This window comes from Rattus norvegicus, chromosome 7, assembly GCF_036323735.1.
Source record: "Rattus norvegicus strain BN/NHsdMcwi chromosome 7, GRCr8, whole genome shotgun sequence".
Taxonomy (NCBI): domain Eukaryota; kingdom Metazoa; phylum Chordata; class Mammalia; order Rodentia; family Muridae; genus Rattus; species Rattus norvegicus.
Window position 1 is genome coordinate 91,551,312 of NC_086025.1, and position 22,173 is coordinate 91,573,484.

A 22,173-nucleotide genomic window follows, 5' to 3' on the forward strand; every position below is an offset into this window, starting at 1 on the left:
TCATCCTGCAGCTACAATTATATAGTACAAACCTCCATATTTAGTATCAACATCAACAAAAAATAAAAATAAATAAAACAGTGAAATAAAGCTTTGTTGGCTGAATCCTTTGATGTTAAAGATACAACCAAGAGAAAGAGAAGAAAAATAAGAGATTGTATTAGAGCTGACCATCAAATGCTCATTAAGATAAAAGACAACACAGGCTATGACTTCTTAATCTTGAGGCAGAGTCTCTCTATGTAGTGCTTGCTTAGCTAAAACTCACTTTGTGGACCAGGCTGGCCTTAAACTCAGAGATCTGCCTCCCACGTGCTACAAGTAAAGGTACACAGCACTAGGACTGGCTGGGCATGCATTTTCAATATCATAAAGTCTTTAAGTGCTAGGTACTTTTTCTTTTTCTTTTTTAAAGATTTATTTATTTTAGGTATATAAGTACACGGTAGCTGTCTTCAGACACACCAGAAGAGGGCATCGGATCCCATTACAGATGGTTGCGAGCCACCATGTGGTTGCTGGGAATTGAACTCAGGACCTCTGGAAGAACAGTCAGTGCTCTTAACCACTGAGCCATCTCTCCAGCCCCCAGGTTATTTTTCTTAAAAGATAATTAATGAAGGAAAAAGGCCATCAAAAAAGACTTAAGGAGGGGCTGGGGATTTAGCTCAGTGGTAGAGCGCTTACCTAGGAAGCGCAAGGCCCTGGGTTCGGTCCCCAGTTCCGAAAAAAAAGAACCAAAAAAAAAAAAAAAAAAAAAAAAAAAAAAAAAGACTTAAGGGTCAGCAAGATTGCCCAGTAAGAGTGCCTATCACCAGGCTGACTACCTCCTGGGACCCATAAAATGAGAGAACCGACTTCCTCAAACTGTCCTCTAACATTCATGTGCACAGCATACACTATCACACACTAAGTAAATGTACTAAACATTATTAAAATGCTATGAGGTCTAAGAGTATACCTTAGTAGTAAAATGTTTACTTATACTATATGAAACCCTGGGAAATAGAAAAGAATATTACTTTAATATAATATCCCTTTAATTCCAGCACTGGGGAGGCAGAGGGAGAAGCAAATTCAAGGATAGCCTGGTCTACAGAATGAGTTCTAGGAGGGCCAAAGACTCTGTCCCCAAAAACAACCAGCAGCAGCAGCAGCAGCAACAACAACAACAAAAATGAACCCCAAAACGAAACAAAACAATATTTGGAGTAAAGAGATGCCTTAGAGGTTAGAACTTGCCACTCTTCCAGAGGACCCAGGTTCCATTCCCACCACAACTCACACAGTGGCTCACAACCATCTTTGTTAAATCTAGCAGCCCCAGGTGATCCATTGCATACAAAAGGTGAACAGATATACATACAGGCAAAATACCCAAACACATTAAAAAAAAAAAAAAAAAAAAAAAAGCTTCTGCGAACTAATTACAACTATTCAGCAAAGAAAACACATCCCTAAAGAGCACAAAGCAATTTATGGTCTCTATACACCACTATAGTGATTGACAGTGGGAATAAGAACATCTTTGACTATGTAGTACTGGGGTTGGGGATTTAGCTCAGTGGTAGAGCGCTTGCCTAGGAAGCGCAAGGCCCTGGGTTCGGTCCCCAGTACCGAAAAAAAAAAAGAACCAAAAAAAAAAAAAAAAAAAAGCCTGACTATGCAGTACTAGTTCAAGTAACTTGATACTGTTACTTGTTATGTGTTACATGATAACCCTTGTAAACATTTGGAAAGTCTGTCATTTTCAACACAAATGATCCCTAGGGTTTTGAGAAATGGTTTGTAAAGCCAGAATAAATGAGAAAATAACCATCTTGATACCCAGGACCATTTCTGTAATTGTCCTGCAGCTAAAATTATCTGATACAAACCTGCATATTTAGCATCACCTTCAACACTCGAAATATCCCCATATATGTAAAGTTAATATATAGTCACAGATTTAAGACAGATTTCACAATTTAACATTATTTATTTCCCATCACCTACTGCCCCCACTACTGAGTACTGAATCCTTGTGTATATTCAGCAAATGATCTACCACTGAGCTACAACCACCAACCTCCTCATTTAATCTTAATCAAAGTTCTTGACAACATACATTATTAGTAGGCTCATTTTACAGTCAGGGTCAGTCTCAAGGGTTAAATGACTTGCTCAAAATATCAGAAGAGTGTTCAAACTCAATCCTACATCTATTCCAAAGAGCCAAATACTAGTGTACTGGTAACTTCTAGTTTATTTCACAAACCACTAAAAATTATAAACAACAAAGCCTTGTAACCAACAAAAGGCATTATGTTTTGTAAATAGAAGAACCCTCCAACCCCAAAGGCTTCTCTATTAAAGGCTTGTCACCAGGTAGTGGCACTGTTGGGAGGTAAGTAGACCATGAGAATGCTGACCTCATCAGTGGATTAACCCATTTATGAGTTCACAAATGAATGTGTCATTACAAAGTGGGGCCTAGACTAAGGAAACAGGTCACTGGGTATGTGGTCTTTGAAGAATATGTTCCTCTTTTGGAGACAGGGTCTTTTGGAGCTAGCATTGAATTGCTCTGTGGCCAGGTAGGCCTTAAACTGTCAGTTTTCATGCATCAGTTTCCAGCTGGGATTAGAGGACTGAATCACCAAGTCTGGCTTTTAACAGTAGTCTAATGAGCTCATGAAAATACTGAAAATGCAGTATCTTTTCAAGCATAACAGATCTTGAGCAGCTGACAGGTAGAATCTGCCCTCCTGATCTCCTACTCTTCAGTTAGGTGAAAAGGGATGATGAGGAAAGAAACCCAGAGTGTCTACTTGCGATTCTGACAAAATTACAACATGCAAGAATACAAATATACTTATTTTTCCTAAAGGAGATTAAGTCTGTATTGGGCAGTGGTAGCACACACCTTTAACCCCAGCACTTGGGAGGCAGAGGTAGGCAGATCCTGAGTTCCAGGCCAGCCTGGTACATAGAGTAAGTTCCAGGACAGCCATGGCTACACAGAAAACTGTGTCTTGAAAAAGCACCATCTCCCCTCAAAGATTCCTCAACACGTAAAACATTTGCTTTCCATGACCAACACATGATCAGTTTACAGACTCCCTGACAATTGTGCTTTCAGTATTATTTCTGATAGGTATTTTTTTTCTTTCTTTTTTTTTTCTTTTGGAGCTGGGGACCGAACCCAGGGCCTTGTGCTTGCTAGGCAAGCGCTCTACCACTGAGCTAAATCCCCAACCCCCTGATAGGTATTTTTAATCAGTCTTGTCCTTGTTTCTATTTATAGGCCACTGTAATAATTCCTAAACCTTGGTTATTCTAATTTATCAGAAAACCTTATACTACTCAGGATGGGAAAATAAGTATAGTTATCCTTGTAAACTTAAATTGGAAAGAAAACAACTATTGAAATATATAAGAAAAAGAAATTCTTTGGTGAAACAAAAACAATTTTTTCTAAAACATAAAAGAAATAAACTATAAAATAGATCCAGAAAAAGATGGCTAGTGTCATGATCCAGTCTAGAAACTGTATAACTTAGAATATTTAACGTGGAGGGAGACTGTGGTTGTGGAAATATAAAGAAAAGGATACAGTCTAAATGTGAATTTTAAATGAAATAATCTTTGTAAATTACTTAACATAGAGCCTAACTACAATATACACTAAATCAAAGTAGATCTAACATTCGATGTGCTACTAATAAACTATCTTACCAAGTAGTTACTAATACTTCCTATTAATGAAAGCAAAAGGAGTCACTGGTAATGGGAATTAGAGCACTAAGTGCATACCAGAGCTCTCCCATATATGAGATTCTAGAACTCTATCTGAATACACTCAATCCAAAGACTCTAGAATCCTGTCATAACAGTTATGTTATCATAAATTGATCACCATTTCAGAACCTAACCTGTTCATTCGTTTACAATAGGGACTTCTAGGTCCTGAAGACGACAACCGGTATCTTGGTCTTGCAGGAGAAGCTGGGCCACTATAAAACATGTTGGGCTTTCTCTGGTGACGAGGTTCTAGAAAAAGAAGTATGAGCATATGTAATAGAAAATATAAAAAACTAATTTTGTCCTTTAAATATTTACAAAGGTGCTACCGTCCATGAAAATGCTAGTAGTATCTATAGATTTCACTAATGTCATTTTATTTTTCTGTGGGGTTGATATTAAGAATATGTTATGGGGCTGGGGAAAGAGTTGAGCAGTTGCCGAGCACTTGTTTAGCAGAGGAGACCCAGGTTCCATTCCTAGCACCCACACAAAGTGACTTCCAACCACCTGAATTCCAACTGTGGGAGACCAACACCCTTTTTGGCCTTCGTAGGTTACTCGCATGCAAGTGCTGCACACAGACTCACAAACAAGTATAAAGTACGTATAGAAAGTATAAAACACACTAGCCACACACAATTCTTATGATTATAGAGGCATAAAAGCTAATAAGTATGATATAACAGAAGTCAAAACATCTTATCTTTCTATATATAAGGTAAAAAAAGGAAAAAACACCCAAAAATCTCAAAATAGTAAGAAATGACAACAGAATAAATCATCCTTTTACATCTAATTTACAATATATTAAAAGAAAAATACTACCAGAACATGGTGACACACACCTATAATCCCAAGACTAAGAGGGTCAAGGCAGTGGGATCACCAAGTTTTTTTTTTGTTTTTTTGGTTTTTTTTTCGGAGCTGGGGACCGAACCCAGGGCCTTGAGCTTGCTAGGCAAGTGCTCTACCGCTGAGCTAAATCCCCAACCCCGGATCACCAAGTTTGAGGTCAGCCTGGGCTATATAGAAATGCCCTGTCTCAAATAAAAGTAGTATGAGCCTTTTAGCAAAGTTAAAAAAAAAATTTTTTTTTTGAGAAAACAAAAAACAGGGCTGGAAAGATGAACCAGTAGGTAAAGGCATGAGGAGGGTATGATCCCTAAGACTCACACACTACAAGACAACCGATTCCCCAAGTTGTCTTTTGATTGCACACCTATGTGCACAATGGCACATGCACACATATTCTCCACAGAATACTTTAAGTGTAATTAAAAAAAAAGTTTTAAAAAGGAAAAAAAAAAGGACAGTAAAATTAAGGGAATAGAAATCTGTCTCCTGCAAGATCACTTGCAGTACTTACTTTCCAGTGGAGCCTGGTAGTAAACAGTTGCTTTTCTCTGCCTAAGGTAGTATCTTTTCTGATTATCTTCTTCTCCATCTTCTTCTTCATCTTCATCATCTTCTTCATCTTCACCATCATCATCCTCTTGCTCTTCACCCTCTTCAGATGACTCTACAATTAAGAACAGGAGGCCAGAGAGATGTCAGCAGGTAAGGGTAACTGCCACCAAACTAACGACATGAGTTCTATTCCCAGGACCCACAAAGACAGAAAACTGCAACTGTCCTCTGACTTCCACATACGCTCTTACCACCACCCACAAAATTAAATGAAAATTTTACAAAGAAAAAACATCCAATACGCTCACCAAAGTGTTAACAATTTTTAACATAGGGAGTTAGGAGAAAGGGTCTTTAAAAAATCTTACCTGCCTTTCCATTAGTCATATAAAGAATTTGCCGCATTTAATAATTCTTCAAAATCAGAAGTAAAAATTGTAGAATTAAAACTTAGCTGCAGAGCTGGGGGGATGAGGGGTTGTGAAGGGACTGGAGAGATGGCTCAGTGGTTGAGAGCTCTGGCTGCTCTTCCAGAGGTCCTGAGTTCAGTTCCCAGCACCCACATGGCCGATCAACTACAGTTCTGGTTCTCTGGTGATGGGAATTATGTAAGTTGGACAAATACATTCATGATATTGGTAAGATAGCACCAACATATTTTATGAAACTGTTTTTACTCAAGAAAAAGTAGACTTTGATAGTAAGTCTCAAATTTAGTAGCATAATTAACTTTTATCACTTTAACTAAAATAGAGAGATGTATGATAAACTATCTGTAGTTTTATTATACAAGCAAACCAATTACTACTTAAATTTGTTGATTTCAGTTACTTTCTCTAACATACTATCCTTTTGTATTGTCTATATTTCTTTTAAATTTTAACCACTACAAACTATAATAAGTGTCACAGAATCTAAATAAGAAAGCTATTGCCGGTTGGGGATTTAGCTCAGTGGTAGAGCGCTTGCCTAGGACGCGCAAGGCCCTGGGTTCGGTCCCCAGCTCCAAAAAAAAGAAGCAAAAAAAAAAAAAAAAAGAAAAAAAAAAAGAAAGCTATTGCCTACTAAGTTAAAAATGCTTAAAACTTTGGGAGCTAGAGAGATGGCTCAGTGGTTAAGAGCACTGACCTCTCTTCCAGAGGTCCTGATTTCAATTCCCAGCAACCACATGATGGCTCACAACCATCTGTATCGGGATCTGATGCCCTCTTCTGGTGTGTCTGAAGACAGCTACAGTGTACTCATAGACATAAAGTAAATCTTTAAAAAAAACAAACTTAACGTTGAAGTCAGAAAACATGAAATAAAAACAAAACTAACCCACACTGCCGTCTTGGTTATCCGTTGTTTCTTCATCAGCCTGCTGAATAGCCTTTCGTTTTCCTCTTGTGTACATTGTAAGATTACTCTACAAATGTTTAAATAAAATCCAATAATATTTAGTATATGTTCACACAAAAATTAAAACCTAATTATTCTTAAAGTGTAGACATACTATAAACTTATAATTCTAGTAGTAGTAATTTGTGACAAGTCAACAAATGCTGAACAAAATAATTATTACTCATAAGTGGATCATTCACTAAATGGGATGTCAAATCAGCACCTAAGGAAAAAATATAGTTACCTCTTCTGTTTCATTGAACACGCCCAGATCTTCAAGTTTCTTCATTCGCTGTCTACGCATCTTCTTCATGTCATCCATCTTTTGAAGTACAGCTTCAGCAGTGCTTCAAAAATATTAAGAATTTCAGCAAGGAGGCATTAACTTATTTGGGTAAAATATTCAATACGCCTTTCAAAGAATTTAAACACGTATATAGAATAAAGGTTACTAACAGCCATTCTCCTGTATGTTTCACACAAATCAAATAAATTATAATGTTCAGGATGGGGTTCTAGGGAAAGAAAGGGGAGGGGTCAGGAGGGCAGCATACATCCTAGCACCTGGGAGGCAAAGGCAGGGAGGTCTGAGTTCAAGGACAGCCAATTACATAGTTTTATGTGTATCGGGGGAGGGGGAGAAAGGATAAATAGTAAAATTTCACAATCCTTCACTGATAAAGTCTGTTTTAGATACAAGTTTGTTTAAGCATTTTTACTTACTTTGTTATAAGCTTATCAAATAGCACAGACTGGTTCATGGTACTGTAACGACATGTTCTAATCCTACAACTTCTTCGAACTTCAACATCTCCACTTTGTTCATGCAAATGTTCTGTACTCGGAGCAATGTTTCTATTCCTCAGTGAGCGAATAACTGGAATAGCTTTGTCTTTACAGATGTACGAAAAAATAAATTTTAAGTATTAGCAAAACAACTTGAAAATGCACAACGGGATAGCAACTTTCACACAGCAAAATTATAGCATCTTAAACTTGTTCTTCTAGAAAAATTTTAAGTTACAACATATACCTGTGGTATAATCTACCTCACTTCAAAGATGTCATATGAGGACTTGTACTTAAAAGTTTAAAGCAGTTTGTAATATCTCACAGTCAATAACAGCTTATGTCTACTAAAAGATGAAGAGATAAAGCCAAGTGTAGTGGTGCATGGAATCGCTGCCCGAGAAGCTCAGGCAGATCTGAGTTTAAAAGATCAGTCTGGGGGCTGGTTAGAAGGTTCAACAATTAAGAACACTGGCTGCTCTTCCAGAGGTCTGAATTTATTCCCAGGAACTACATGGTGGCTCACAACCATGTATAAAGGGATCTGATGTCCTCTTCTGGCATGTAGGTGCACATGCAGACAGAGCATCCTATATTTAAAAAAAAAATAGAGTGCTGAGTGAGATCCTGTAATTTTGCTTACATAAACCTCAAGCAACACTAATCCATAGCAACAGAAAACCAGTCAGGCGGTGGCGGTGGCGGCGCACACCTCTAATCCCAGCACTTGGGAAGCAGATGCAGGTGGATCTGCTTAGTCTACAGAGGGAGTTCCAGGACAGTTAGGCCTACATGGAGAAAGGAAAAAGGAACAGACTGGTGGTTACTTTGGAATCTGAGGCAAGATAGGAACTAGAAGAGCCAAGAAAGATTATGTAAGTGTCTTAGTCACTGTTCTATTACTGTGAAGGGAAACCATGGCCATGACAACTCTTTTTTTTTTTTTTTTTTAAAGATTTATTCATTTATTATATAAGTACACTGTAGCTGTCTTCAGATACACCAGAAGAGGGCATCGGATCTCTTTACAGATGGTTGTGAGCCACCATGTGGTTGCTGGGAATTGAACTCATGACCTCTGGAAGAGCAGTCGGGTGCTCTTAACCGCTGAGCCATCTCTCCAGCCCGGCCATGACAACTCTTACGAAAGAAAGCATTGCTTAGAGTTTCAGAGATTTAGTCCACTATCATCTTGGTCAGAAGCACAGTGACACGCCGGGAGTTACAGTAGCTAAGAACAAGATCCTGTTCTGTAGGTGCAGAGAATGAGATGCACTAGGCCTGGTTGGGCTTTTGAAACCTCAAAGTCCATTCTCAGCTTCACACTTTCTTCATCAAGGCCACACTTCCTGGGGCTGGAGAGATGGCTCAGGGGTTAAGAGCACTGGCTGCTCTTCCAGAGGTCCTGAGTTCAATTCCCAGCAACCACATGGTGGCTCACAACCATCTATAAAGAGATCCGATGCCCTCTTCTGGTGTATCTGAAGACAGCTACAGTGTACTTATATATAATAAATAAATAAATCTTAAAAAAAAAAAGAAAGCCACACTTCCTAACCCTAACCCTTCTAATTCCACAAGCGTTCCATTCCCTTGGGATTTAGCATTCAAATATATGAGCCTACAGGGGCCACTTTTATCCAAACCATAATAGGAGCTTGAAGAAACTTTTAGGGGTAAAGGTTATTTTCCCGAAATTAGTATATGATTGCTTCTTTTACATACTATGTCAAATCTAATGAAGCACACAGGTTTTTGTATGTGCTTCAATAAGCCCATAAATATTATGAGCTACAAGCTTTACAAAGTTGAAATGCTATTATCACAACTTACCTTCTTGGCATTCTTCTTTTTTTTTATCAGCCTGCTGTTGAGCCAACTGCCTATTATAGAAAATAAGCTAAATGAATTAAAAATAAAATTGACATGTTTAAATCCTACATTCTATATGACAAAAGTAGAAAGTTAAATAAGTCAAGAAAGTATAATACTTAAAAACCCAATAAACATTGCTATGTTATGGCTAAACAAAAGTCTGTTTTGAATCTGACAAACCTATTTTGGTTTTTTTTGAGACAGGGTCTTTGTGGTGGTTTGAATAGCTCTGGCTCCCATAGAATCAGGCCCATACAGAGTAGCACTATTAGGAGGTGTGACACTGTTTGAGGAAGTAAGTCACTGTGAGGGCAGGCTTTGAGGTTACATATGCTCCAGTGTGACACAGTCCATTGCCAATTAAGATGTATAACTCTCAACTTCTTCTCCAGAACCTACCTACATGCTGCCATGCTTCCTATCATGATGATGATGGAACTGTAAGCCAGCCTCAATTAAATGCTTTCTTTTATAAGAGGTGCCATGTCACAGTGTCTCTTCCCAGCAACGAAACCCTAAGACAACCTCGTCTCGTAGCTCCGGCTAGACTTGAACTAATAGCAATACTTCTGTCTTATCCTTAAGTTTTAGTTATTTTTAATTATATGTGTCTATGTATGTGGAGTGCAGGTGTTGTATCCTCTGGAGCTGAAGTTACTATGAGACAACAGACATAGGTGCTGGGAATTGAATCTGGGTCCACCAGAAAAGCCGAAGTATTCTTAGCTGCTGGGCAATCTCTAGCTCCAACCTGACTCAAGTCTTCTGAGTGATGGGATCATAGGTGAGACTTACCACATTGGCTATTAACTCTTAGCCAAACAGAAAACTCAAGTCAAAGTATCTCACTTGACATAGTAAGTGAAGTCCTTGGACTAAGTATTTAAGTATGGTTAAAAAAAAGCATTGCATGAGAACAAGTTTCACACAAGGATATAGTAATCTCATAACCTTGAGGAATTTGGAATTCTAAAGAGAATTAATGGACCTTAGAGATATGTTAAATGTTCTCTATGAACAGCTTGAAAATAATGCCAACACTTGAGAAACTGAGTCAAGAAGATTACCATGAGGTGCTCACACACCAGAAAGCAAAGACACACAAATCTCTGAGTTCAAGGTTAACCTGGCCTACATATCAAGTTCTAAGACAGCCAGGGCTTTCTAGGGAAACTTTGTTAAACAAACAAGATAAAACAAAACAAACAAAAAAACAAGTGAAACACTTTAAGTAATTAAAGTAGCAATTTGTTGTTGTACTGGACCAGCTGGACTCTTAATTTTACAGAAATTATTAAATTTTTTGTGAAGGTGCTAGAAAAATAGCTAATATTTTAGTCTTCTCATTCTGTGCCTGTTAAAACTATCTGACGCTATAAGCATGAAAGTTGCCATATTGTTGTATGCCAAAGAAATTTGTCAAATTAGGTAGCTAGACTTTAACCCTGTGAATCTAAGTAGAGCTTTAGTCTTTTCTACCTAGAAAACTGCATATACAAGTTTAAATATTATTTCACAAGTTTTATGTACTCCCTGAAGGTGACTTATGTGATCTCTGGACCCAAGTCTAGAACATCATGATCACAGAAATATTTAGATCCATTGTGGAATGGCTTCTCAAGTTTTCTATATTTTCTGTACAGTATTGATTATCTGGTCTTTCAGACACAAGTGAGATAAAAAATGGGGTAAAAAAGAATGAAAAAAAAAATAAGTGCTGGCTACAGTGGAAAAAGGAAAGAGGAAGGGAAAGTCCACAATCAAGAGCTCCTACAAAGATCAAGGAAGACACTCCACATTAGTCTCTGACCTACACATGCACTCACCCATATATGCATACTTGCCTACATACATGCAAACATATACATGCATGTATGAGTCATGTAAAACAATAAAAACATATAGAAAATAAAAGCAAGCCCTTTTTTTGGTTTTAATACTACTTTAAAGCCATTTGAATTAGTGGTGGAATATCTGTGTTACCTTGTGAAATGTCTGCCATTGCAGTATTTCTCTGTTCTTTCCACATTCTTATCAGAACTAGAATCCGAAGAAGTTTGTGCTTGCTTTCTCAAAGACCTTAAAGAACGTGTATTGTGGCAGATTTCAACTCCCTTAACTGAGGATCCATCCTTTAAGAAAAATTAAGAAAGCTGTTATTAAGTTTAGATCAACTTTAAGTGCTAAGAGTTTCCTCTATTATGTTAATAGTTAGTGGCTTTTATTACAGGATTTTTATATCTCCCCAAGAAACAATATATCAAAATAATTATTTTATTACAAGCATTAGAACGGGCTAGACATAGCAGAGTAGTCAGATCATAAGTTCAAGGTTCCACATATCAGTTACATACAAAGTGCGAGACTGAGCTGAGACACTCATACCAGAAAGTAAAAAAGGTCAGCTCCATATTTCAGAGGTAAAGGAACCTGCCTCTAAGCTTTAAGACCTGAATTAAAATTCCAAGACTCGGTAGAAGGAGAGAATAGATTCTTGCAAGCTGTCCTGACATCCTCGTGTGTACAAACACACACGTACAGGCATACACAGTAATGAAAAATCAAAAGTTGTATGTTCTTTTCTTTCTTTTTAAGATTTATTAATTTTCTGTATCAGTATCTTGCCTGCCTGTGCCTGGTACCTGTGGAGGTCAGAAAAGGGAGCTACAGAGAGTTGTGATCAACTATATGGGTGCTCTGACTGAACCCAGGTCCTCTCAAAGAGCAGTAAGTACTATTAACCACTGACCCATCTCTCCAGCCCCAAACAACTAATATTTCAACAACAAAATTTTAATAGTCATCCAAACTCTGGATTTGCTGAAGCTAGCCTAACCCATCTCATCAAATTCCTACTATAGCTCTTCAGGGTTTCCCTTCCTGGTTCATAATGCATGAAGATGTGTTTCTCAACCCCACAAGCCCCACTCACCATTCCATATTGAGGTCTCCCTGCTTTAGCACAGGCCTATAATTCCAGCAACATGGGAAACGGAAGCAGGACTACATGTTCAAGTTCTGCCATCAATGAGGTAGTGACCCAAGAATATACCATCAACTTCCTAAGTACATCCATAGAGTGGGCTTCAAGAAGTGTGCCCCTCAGGCACTCTGAGAAATCCAGATCTTCCAGGAAGGGGACACGGACTCCAGATGTACAATGATAAACAGGCTCAATAAGGAATGTTCCATATCATACGCACGTTTGTCCAGAAAAATGTAAGGAGGGTGACAACTCACCAAACAAACACTATACATTGGTAACTGAGTGCCCACTACCACATAAAATCTAGTCAATGCAGACGAGAACCCGCTGAAAGCCACAGTTACAGAACTGCCTTCAAAGCTAAGACAAGGTACACTGTAGTTATGGGTCACTCCATACCTTCAGAATTTAAGGTCAATCTCCAGTATTAAACCAAGAAAAATCACATTAATTTAAAATGAATAAATTTAACCAACCTAAGTACCATCTCTATCAGCTGTTGATAAATATGTGACTGGTAATTAAGAAATATTCAAAGACTAGGGTAAGCAGAGAGTTAAGTCTTTAAAACATACATTTCATTTACAAGAAGACATGGGACTGAATATAAGTCCCCAGTTTATAAAACTTTTCAAATACAAAGCTATTTTATTCTTGGTATAGATGGTGTTTTGTAATATGAATCTATAGTCCTTGAGGGAAATCCAATGACACTCCCTAATTAACCTCTAATTAGAAGATCTACAAAAGTACCTTGATTTATAGAAGGGAGGACTTCATTTCAAAAATATAGATTGTGGCCAGGTAGTAGTGAATGCCTTTAATCCCAGCACTTCTGGAGGCAGCTCTGAATTGGAGGCCAGCCTGGTCTATACACATTAGAGTTTTAGGATAGTCAGGACTACACAGAGAAACCTTATCTCAAACCAAAACAGACAAAACGTGTACTGTGAACTCTGTCCTGAAGACTATCCTCTTCAGTCCACAACAGGCTGCTGTGAGTACTTCAAGGGCTCAACCTCAGTGTAGTATGTATGTATGGCATGGTCTGTGTATCAGGCCTAGCTTATCTCTGTGAATAATGACAACTAAAAACAGATACTCCTAGTATGTGCCATGTTCTGTTCTAGAACACGGTGCTAATAGAAAATAAAAAAATATATATATATATATATACCCCTATAGTTACATTCTGAGTAAGGGAGAAATATAAATAGAAAAATTAGGAGATATACAGATGTCTTAGAAGGATGTAATTGCTGAACAGAGGGCAGAATAAAAGTTCATGTAAAGAGGAAAGGTTTGTAATTTTGAGTAAAATCTCTGCCAATTCAGGCACCTGAGAAGCAAATCCTAAAAGGCCAAGATTTTCAATTTAAGCAACAATTTCAGCGCTAAAAAAAAAAAGGGACTATAGTTTCATATCCCAGTCCTCACAGAAGCAAATAAGTCTGTCTACAAGATATTTACTTTATATAGTACCCTAATACAAGACTAGCATTGTCTGAACTAAGTGGACACTGCTGCGTCACTCCTAGCACAGTGCTCTGATCACTGACTTCCAAGCTATCTTGATCAGTTGGCTAACCTACTCCCTCACTGCAACAAGACCATCATTACCGTTTTCGGAAACTTTAGTGTTGCTTCAACCTCAACCTTTTGGGTGAACGCTGCCCCCTTCCCCACTGCCGAAGTGGGGCAATATCTTAATCCCTCCGCACTGATCCCTTAGATGGGCAAGAAAAAAAAAACATTTGCAAATCTCCCACTAGATACTGTAAATGCAGCAAGAAGTGCCAGAAAAGGAAAGATGTGGGAGGCACAAAAAGCTAAGTTCCAATTTCAGAACTGTCTGCCACTTTCTGTTTACCTTTCTGGAGTCCATGTCCTCATCTGTCACACTGATACCACCCCTACCGTCCTCTAAAGCTTGTCAAGAGACTTGAAGGAAGTGCACACACGAAGCGTTGCTGTTCGTCCCCCGGCATTATGCAACCTGATTATTTTACTTCGCTGAGGACTCATTATGGAACCTCCCCGGGCCGCAAATGGAGGTCAGTGAACTCTTGAGTTACTGTGCCCGCAACCCCTAAAATGTTCGTGTGCATGCGCTCAAGTAGTCAGGGGGTCGTACTCCCCTGACTCGAACCCGGAAAGGAACCGGGAAAGGGAGGCTGGGGAGCACAAGGACGGCCCAAAGCACCTCGGCTCAGCCCTACGCAGCATTTCGGCTCTTGGTTTCCTCTTGCGTAGAAAGAGGTGGCGACCAACTGCTTAGCCCGCTTCCACCTAGGTCTGTCTCTCCAGAACCTTCCACCTCGCTGGCCCGCGACAGCCCACCAACCCAGTGGGGGGCGCGGGTCTCCTCAGCGCGTCTCCACCCAGGGCCCAAGGTTCCCCGTCCCAGGCCGGTACTCACGCCCGCCGCCTCCGCTTTGGGCACAGTAGATTTCCCCGCGGCTCGGGCCAAGCTGGGCCGCCTCCGGCCGCTGTGTTCCAGACTGAGGAACTCACTGGACAGGTCCAGAGAGTCGGTGGCCGAAGAGATGGTGGAGTGACTGTGCAGCTCCAGGCTGCTGCGGAGGACCACCATCGTGTCCCGCTTCAAAAGCCGGAACCCGAGGCGGGGGAGAGAAATACGGAGCTCCGGAGGATGCTTCTCAGGCGCTCGCGCGCTCTGAATTCTGGCGCCACAAACTGCGCGCCCAGCGGCCTTAGCGTAAGCGCGCCGAATCCCTCCGCCGCCGGTCACGCCCCCTCCGCCGCCGGCCACGCCTCCTTACCCTCTCAGACCGACGAACACAAAACAGTCCTCCAATCCGAAGAACTCGGGAACCTCTGCCGAAGCGAACTGGAACCCAGCAAACTGTGTCGAACACCTAGCAGGAATTAGCGACGTCGTTCTTCCTTCTGTAGTTCCGGCTCTCCGCCCTCAGTGGAAGGAGACGGAGAGAGCGGTGCTGCGTCTTGTTTGGAATTTTGGCGCGTGGACGCGGAAGGCCTCTTTGGCTACCTGCCGGCGGCTTCCCGCCATCTAGGCTTCAGACGCCAGGAAAAAAAAAAGGTCGTTAAACCAAGCACTTTGCCTTCGATAGGTTTGACTCTAAGACAGAAGATGTTTTTATTGATGAATTAACAAAAATAAGTTAACCACACGAAAGAAAGAAAATATAACGGTTCTTAAAGACAGCGAAAAGAACTGGCAACAGCTATTGGGATAGACTGAGTCATATAAGCTTACGAGAGATAAAACTGTAAAATCCTAATCTTATAAAAGCCACCAACTTGTAAAGTGTTAAGGATAATTATGACATGCAAGTTAATGGTCAGTCACCTTATAAGTGATCAAATTCTTTTTCTCTGCTCAGAACTGTTCGTTGTCATGCTAACTACAAATGTAATTTATTTACCGGGACGTGCTTTGGCCTTCTGCATATGTTGTCAAGGTTAAATGTAAAGAAAGTAATTAAAAAACGAGCTTTCTTTAAATTAATAGGTTAGATGATGGTTCTCAAACCCCTTAAAGAGATCTGCAGACTGGCATTTAAGGGGTTTAATAAAAACACTTCCCCTGTTAGACAATACCAGCTTCTGGTAGCCTCAGCTGAGGCTATCTCTAAAGATGAGCAGCAACGGACTTGACCTCCTTCAAGTGTGGTAACTGACCACTTGGCAAAGAACTGCCTCATTCCTCACCTGCTGCCAGGGCCCAGTCTAAACTGTGGACACTGGTTGACTGCTCTACTCTGCCTTGCAAAAGTAATTCACTTCCCCAAAATTCCTCCTCCACAGAAAAATCTCTTAGACAGAAGATTGATGGGGCCCTGTGTGGCAGCTGGTGGTAAAAGACTTGTCAACCTCTGTCCCAAACAAAGATCACCATGGAGTAGCTCAGGGTGGCTGTCTAGGTAATAGGTAAATCTCTGTCATCCTTAATTGATACAGAAGCCATTTTGGGAAAAAAAAAAAAAAAAAAGCCTTGTTAAACAAGTGACATATAAATGTTCCAATTTGATAGGAACAGATACCACTGATCTTCTAATATTTTCAGCTCTAGCCCATTTTGATTAGAGGTACTCTGTTCTTAATAGTTTCAGTAGCTGTTGGTGGTGGTTCACACCTTTAATCCCAGCACTCAGGAGGCAGAGGCAGGGGGATCTTGTGAGTAGTAGGCCAGCCTGAGCTACAGACTAAGTTCCAAGACAGGCAGGACTACACATAAAAATCCTGTCTCTAAAACAAAACAGAAGTGCGTGCGTGTGTGTGTGTGTGTGTGTGTGTGTGTGTGTGTGTGTGTGTGTAAGTAATAATGTAGGGTAGTTTCTGTTTCTACCACTATCCACATATCCCTGACTCAATTCTTTGTTCTGAGGCAGAAGAAACTGTAAATCCCAGTGGGCATTTGTTAGGCTCTGATATCCATCTATAATACCCCTCCTCTCCACCCCTTGAGTGTTGAATTACACATCTGTACCCACACACCTTTTATGTGGTGCCAGGGATTGAATCAAGGTTTTCTTACACAACAGGCAAACATTCTACCAGCTGAGCTACATCTCTAGCCATCTGTACCCCAATAAAAAAAAGATTCTATACCAGGCCTAATGCTTAGACTTTGATCAGAGATATGAGAATTAGATCATAATTGCAAAGTGATAAAGTTCTTTATTGAATAGGGTGCTGAGCCACATGATACCAACAAAGTAACTTCTGCTTTAAGAGACTTGACAAAACATAAACATAGTTTCTAACAGTTGTGTCAGTAAGATGAATTCCTCTCTGTTCTCCTGCCCCCATTAAAACTACTGCTTGGGAAAGCTAAACACTGCCTCTTGCTCACATTAAAATTACCGTTTGGAAAAGCTAAACACTGCCAAGAAATTGGTTTTTGTCAACATTTAGGCTCTGACATTCCCCCACCAGAACATTTACTAAAATGATCTATCAATGTGTATCTTTTGCAATTCAGAAGTCTCTCTATGGCTCTCAAAGGAAGAGCCATTCCTTTCAAATGGAATCACCAGGAAAGGCACAGCTGACTCTTGAAGTCTCTGTGGGAGGACTGTACTTCAGATAACTGTGACTTTGTGCCAGCAACTACTAAATACATTATATAGACAAACTCGACCCTTGTAGTAAACCTATTTTTAACCTGATTTTTACAGATGTGAAAACAACAGGCATGGGGAGTATGGTGGTGGACAAGCAGCTCTATTCAAGGGCACATATCTCCTACTTGGCAAAATCTGCCATTTATGTTCAAAGTCTAGGTGTGGTCATGTGCCTGTTAATTCTAACACTCAGGAGCTAGAACAAGGAGGGTATGTCAAGGCCATCCTTGACTACACAGTAAGTTCAAGGATAATGTGGGCTATATGAAAAACCCTGTCTCCCCACCACCTTTGTACACAGGCCTCAAAATAATCAGGAGACAATCATAGGTTAGGCAGCAGTTGAATACAAAGTAACTACAAAATAGAGACACACTCTGTATGCAGCTAAAGCTGGTTTGAAATGCTTGGCTCCAGGAATGACACTAGTAGGAGTTGTGGCCTTGTTAGAGTAGGTGGGGCCTCATTGGAGGGAGTGTGGCCTTGTTAGGGTAGCCTGGGCACCAAGGACAGGAATGTGGATTTGGGGACTTTGGATTTGGAAAGCAGTGGGATGCTTTGAGTGGGGTTTAATGGGAGGGACATCCTAGTAGGAAAATGGAAGACAGTGGTGCAGAGTGTGATTTGAGCTGTAGGGACCTGGCTCAAGAGGGTTCAGAGGAGACTGTAATGTGTGGCCTAGAGTCTGTTGCTGTGATAGTTTGGTGAAGAAGGTGGCTGCTTTGCCCTTATCTGAAGAATCCGCCTAAGGCTAAGGCTAAAGTGAAGAGAATTAGATTAATTGCATTGACAAAGGAAGTCTTAGAAAAGCCTAGCATAGACTTTATCCTCTGGTTTACTCTCATGAAGAGTGATTTGAAAATACAAAACGTATGGTTCAAGATATAAAGGGCAACAGGAAGTAAAATGGAGCTGAATCCTGTGTTTGAGGATATTAAATGAAATTAAGAGAGCGGTGGTTCTAGGTAAGACCCCACCCAGCTAAGCTTATTGTTTGTGTGTTTGCGTAGAACATGGAATGGGGGGGTTGGGGATTTAGCTCAGTGGTAGAGCGCTTGCCTAGGAAGCGCAAGGCCCTGGGTTCGGTTCCCAGCTCCGGAAAAAAAAAAAAAGAACATGGAATAGGTATGTCATGTTAGTATTTGCATAGAACATGGAATAGGTATGTCATGTTAGATGTTATTACCTGGTTATTGTTTTCATTTGTGCTTTAATAATTCAGAAGTGGAGGGCACACTTGTGTATTTTGTTTAAAAGAATTATTTATTTTATTTCTATGAACTGTAACTGTCTTCAGACACACCAGAAGAGGGCACCAGGTCCCATTACAGATGGTTGTAAGCCACCATGTAGTTGCTGGGAATTGAACTCAGGACCTCTGGAAGAGCAGTCAGTGCTCTTAACTGCTAAGCCATCTCTTCAGCCCTACACTTGTGATTTTAAGGCTGGAAGACACAGACTTTTCATCTGGATCTGAGGAAAAGTGGCCATGAAAACATTTGGTCCTGGCTTGGTGGTACATACCTTTAATACCAGGAGACAAAGGCAAGCAGATCTCTGAGTTCAAGGCCAGCCTGGGACAGAGCAAGTTCTAGGTGAAGAAAAACTTCAGTCCAGGCATGGTGGTACATGCCTTGAATCCTATCATTCAGAAGACAGAGCCATGCAAATCTCTGAGTTTAAGGTCAATCTATAGAGCAAGTTCCAGGACAGCCAAGATTAGCCGTGATTAAGAAGGGACCAGCATCACTGAGGTAAAAAATCTTCTGAGAATCAAAAAGAAGCTGTGTTTCAGAGATAGCCAAGGTTACCTCATGCTGCATCTGGAATTAGCAATGTGTACGAATCACCCACTGGTACTGGTTTTGAAGGCATGAAGGTGTGGGTCATGGAGAGCAGCTGAGGCTTGGCACTGTGAGAGGCCAGGGAAGGCCATTGGTGAAAGTGTCGCCTCAGTTGCAGTTAAACAATCCAGGACTGAGGGGGTCATGCAAAGAAGTTGAGGCTTGGCACCATGAAGGGAGCTTATAGAGGTGATTGGTGAAGCCTAGGTACAGCAGAAGGATTGCAGATGCCAGTACCATGGGATGATCACCAAGAACAGCAGCGGCAGTGGAATGGAGTCAACCAGAGCCTAGAGTACTGCATAGGGCAGAGCTGGAGAAGTGACCCAGGGCAGGAGAAGTGGTGGAGAAGTGACCCAAGCCCTTTGGAGGAACCTAGAAGATCATGTGTGGATCCCAGACTTTGGAAAAAGAAGCTGTAAAGTTCAAGTTCCCCTGGAGACCCTAAGATGTTCGAGATTCCAGAGCCATGAGATACCTGCTGAGGAAAGTTGCTAACAGGGAGTGGAACCAGCCCAGGAGAAAGAAGTTTGCTGCAGTCAGCAAAGATGAAAAAGGAGGTGGAGATCTGAAGAGCACTTTGACATCAGACACGGAGATGCAGAGTTTAGAGTTTGCCCAAGTGGATTTTGGTCTTTTTTGGTCCGTATTTCCTCCCTATGTCATTTTGGAATGGTAATGTATATCCTTTGATGTTTGAGTTTGACTTTATAGGGATTACAGTTAAGTGATTGAATGCATCTCAGAAAAGATTTGAACTTTGGACTTTTAACATCGTTGAGACTGCTATAGACTATGGGGACTTTTGAAGTTGGACTAAACATATTTTTTACACTATGGGTAGGTATGGCCCTCATAGACTCACATGTTTGGACAAGTCTGTGGGGGCCAGGGAGTGGACTGTGGTGGTTTGAATATGTTTGGCTCAGGGAGTCACACTATTAGAAGGTGTGGCTTTGTTGAAGTAAGTGTGTCATTGTTGGGGTGGGCTTTGAGACACTCCTCATAGCCACATGGGAGACAGTCTTATGTTTGCCTGTGGAACTGAGATGCCAAATCTTTTAAGTTCAGACTTCATTTTAGAGAACCTGACCTAAGTTTGAACTCAGGTAAACTAAGAGGTTTGTACCTAGCATTAGTGTCCAAGTTGCCCCCCAACAAAACCTGAGCCTAGCTCCCAGTCTCTAGGCTAATTCCCAATAAGACCAGAGTTCCCAGGTTACACCCTCACAAGACCAGTGTTTCCAGGTTATTCATCCAACAAACTTGCACCCCCAGGTTACAAGCCCATCCCTTGCTTAATGACCACCAGTGCAGAGGGGAGCAGAAGTTAAGTTTATGATATGATTCCCAGCACCAGCCAATTATGTTAAATGCTACAGTAGCTTTCCAATTAGATGCTTGCACACGTACTCCCTGCTTGCTGCTTACTATAAAGTCTTGTCCTGATAAGACATTCGGGGCTCCCCCACAACCAAAACCATCCTGAGTGACAGTGGTGCATCGGGGAGACCCGAGCTAGCTTAAATTGAATAAAGACCTTGTTTGAGTTACATCAGATTGGCTCCTGTGTGATCACTAACATTACCCTGGCATAACGGAACAAGATGTAGAACTCTCAGCTACTCCAGCATCCTGCCTAGATGCTGCCATGCTTCCTGTCATGATAATAATGGACTGAACCTCTGACACTGTAAGCCAGCCCCAACTAAATGTTGTCTCTTGTGTTGACTTAGTCATGGTGTCTCTTCAAAGCAATGGTAACCCTAAGACAGCTGGAGTGGAACACCCACGTAAATAGTAACTTGAAACTGGTTCCTGTTCATTGAGGAAGGGAAGGGCTAATAGAAGGCAGATCAGTTTGCTGGAGTTGCCAAAGTGTGGGACGATGTGCAGTTGCAGGGCAGACAGGTAACCCCTAGACCATGGTGTGTGGGGGTAGGTGGGTGGGGTTGGGTGTGGTGTGGGGCAGATGAGGGGGAGTCTGAGAACAGCGGGGTTGATTCCCACAGCACCTGGGGCAAGAGTGCTATGAGGGGAGGAAAGAGGATGAAGGCCATTGTGTGATTGCTGTCCACCTACAACTGCAAGCATGCTTTCCCACGCTCTGGTGTCTGTCCAGAGCTGACCGCACTGCAGGTTAGGCTGATCACACATGATGGACTGAACTAGCTCTGGTCTGCTCGAAACTGCAGGGATTCTTGCCCTTGCAAAATCTTTCCATCCTTCTACTCAGAAAGCTTAACCTTACACTCATTTTACCAACCAAGAGAGGCTTCATGACACCCTCCCACACACCACTGAGCCTCTGTTGAATTGAATATTCAAGCTGAAGCAATAAATTGGTAACAGACACAAACACATGTTTAGTTCTTAGGATTTATGGGTTTTGGAAAGCAGCTAAACTTCACCAGTATACCACCAGCACTTTATGGGATTTGGGCCCCAGAAGGCTGAGAGTCTGGGTGGCCTATAAACCAATCTTAAGAGGTTCAGTTTTTGCAGGGACGTTCTGAGCACTTACAGCACACACAGGAAACTGGGATGTCTACAGAGAGTTCTCTGTGTCCTTCATTCACCCTGAATAAACACTTTTAGCAATTTGGTGTCTTTCCTTCTGAAAATAAATATGGTTAACACAACATGCTATCCAGACTCTTTAAATAAATTTTTTTAAAGAAAAATTCTTTTGTAGTCCAGGCTCACCTTGCACTCAAAGCAATCCTCCTGCCTCAGTCTCCTGCATGCAAGGATGCAAGGACTATCCGACACCACACCTGGTTAAAACTTTTTTCTTTAAAACACACACACACACACACACACACACACACATCCAGATTAAAAGAAATTAAAATACAATATGGTCAGATTTGGATGCACTCGCTCAATTTTAGTCTTTCCCTCTTTCTCGGTTCCTGCTCGACTTCTAAAGCTTCAGCTGTCATGCCCAAGAATCTCTTACTTTAGGGTTTCTTCTGGTTTCATACAGCTG

General features: G+C 41.0%; 1 protein-coding gene and 1 long non-coding RNA gene across 6 annotated transcripts in view; one reads left to right on the forward strand and one right to left on the reverse strand.

The window, feature by feature from the left end:
* Atad2 (ATPase family, AAA domain containing 2) overlaps positions 1 to 14,927 on the reverse strand; it is a 42,613-nt gene extending 27,686 nt beyond the window's left edge. The window contains exons 1-8 of one of the 5 annotated variants that reach the window (NM_001134879.1): positions 14,646 to 14,927; positions 11,224 to 11,372; positions 9,199 to 9,248; positions 7,300 to 7,468; positions 6,821 to 6,923; positions 6,514 to 6,601; positions 5,153 to 5,305; positions 3,915 to 4,032 (exon numbers count right to left, since the gene is read on the reverse strand). In NM_001134879.1, the coding sequence (NP_001128351.1) occupies positions 3,915 to 4,032; positions 5,153 to 5,305; positions 6,514 to 6,601; positions 6,821 to 6,923; positions 7,300 to 7,468; positions 9,199 to 9,248; positions 11,224 to 11,372; positions 14,646 to 14,819 (1,004 nt within the window). In that variant the 5' untranslated portion in view covers positions 14,820 to 14,927. Of the gene's footprint in view, positions 1 to 2,107; positions 2,404 to 3,717; positions 3,736 to 3,914; positions 4,033 to 5,152; positions 5,306 to 6,513; positions 6,602 to 6,820; positions 6,924 to 7,299; positions 7,469 to 9,198; positions 9,249 to 11,223; positions 11,373 to 14,096; positions 14,233 to 14,645 lie in introns of those variants that run through there. The other 4 variants (XM_039079207.2, XM_063263559.1, XM_039079210.2 and 1 more) reach the window with 4 other exon arrangements.
* On the forward strand, positions 2,477 to 20,914 carry LOC134479909 (uncharacterized). Its single transcript, XR_010053801.1, has 2 exons — positions 2,477 to 2,576; positions 5,300 to 20,914. It is a non-coding gene; the product is annotated as an uncharacterized LOC134479909 (long non-coding RNA).
* The last annotated feature ends 1,259 nt before the right edge of the window (positions 20,915 to 22,173 follow it).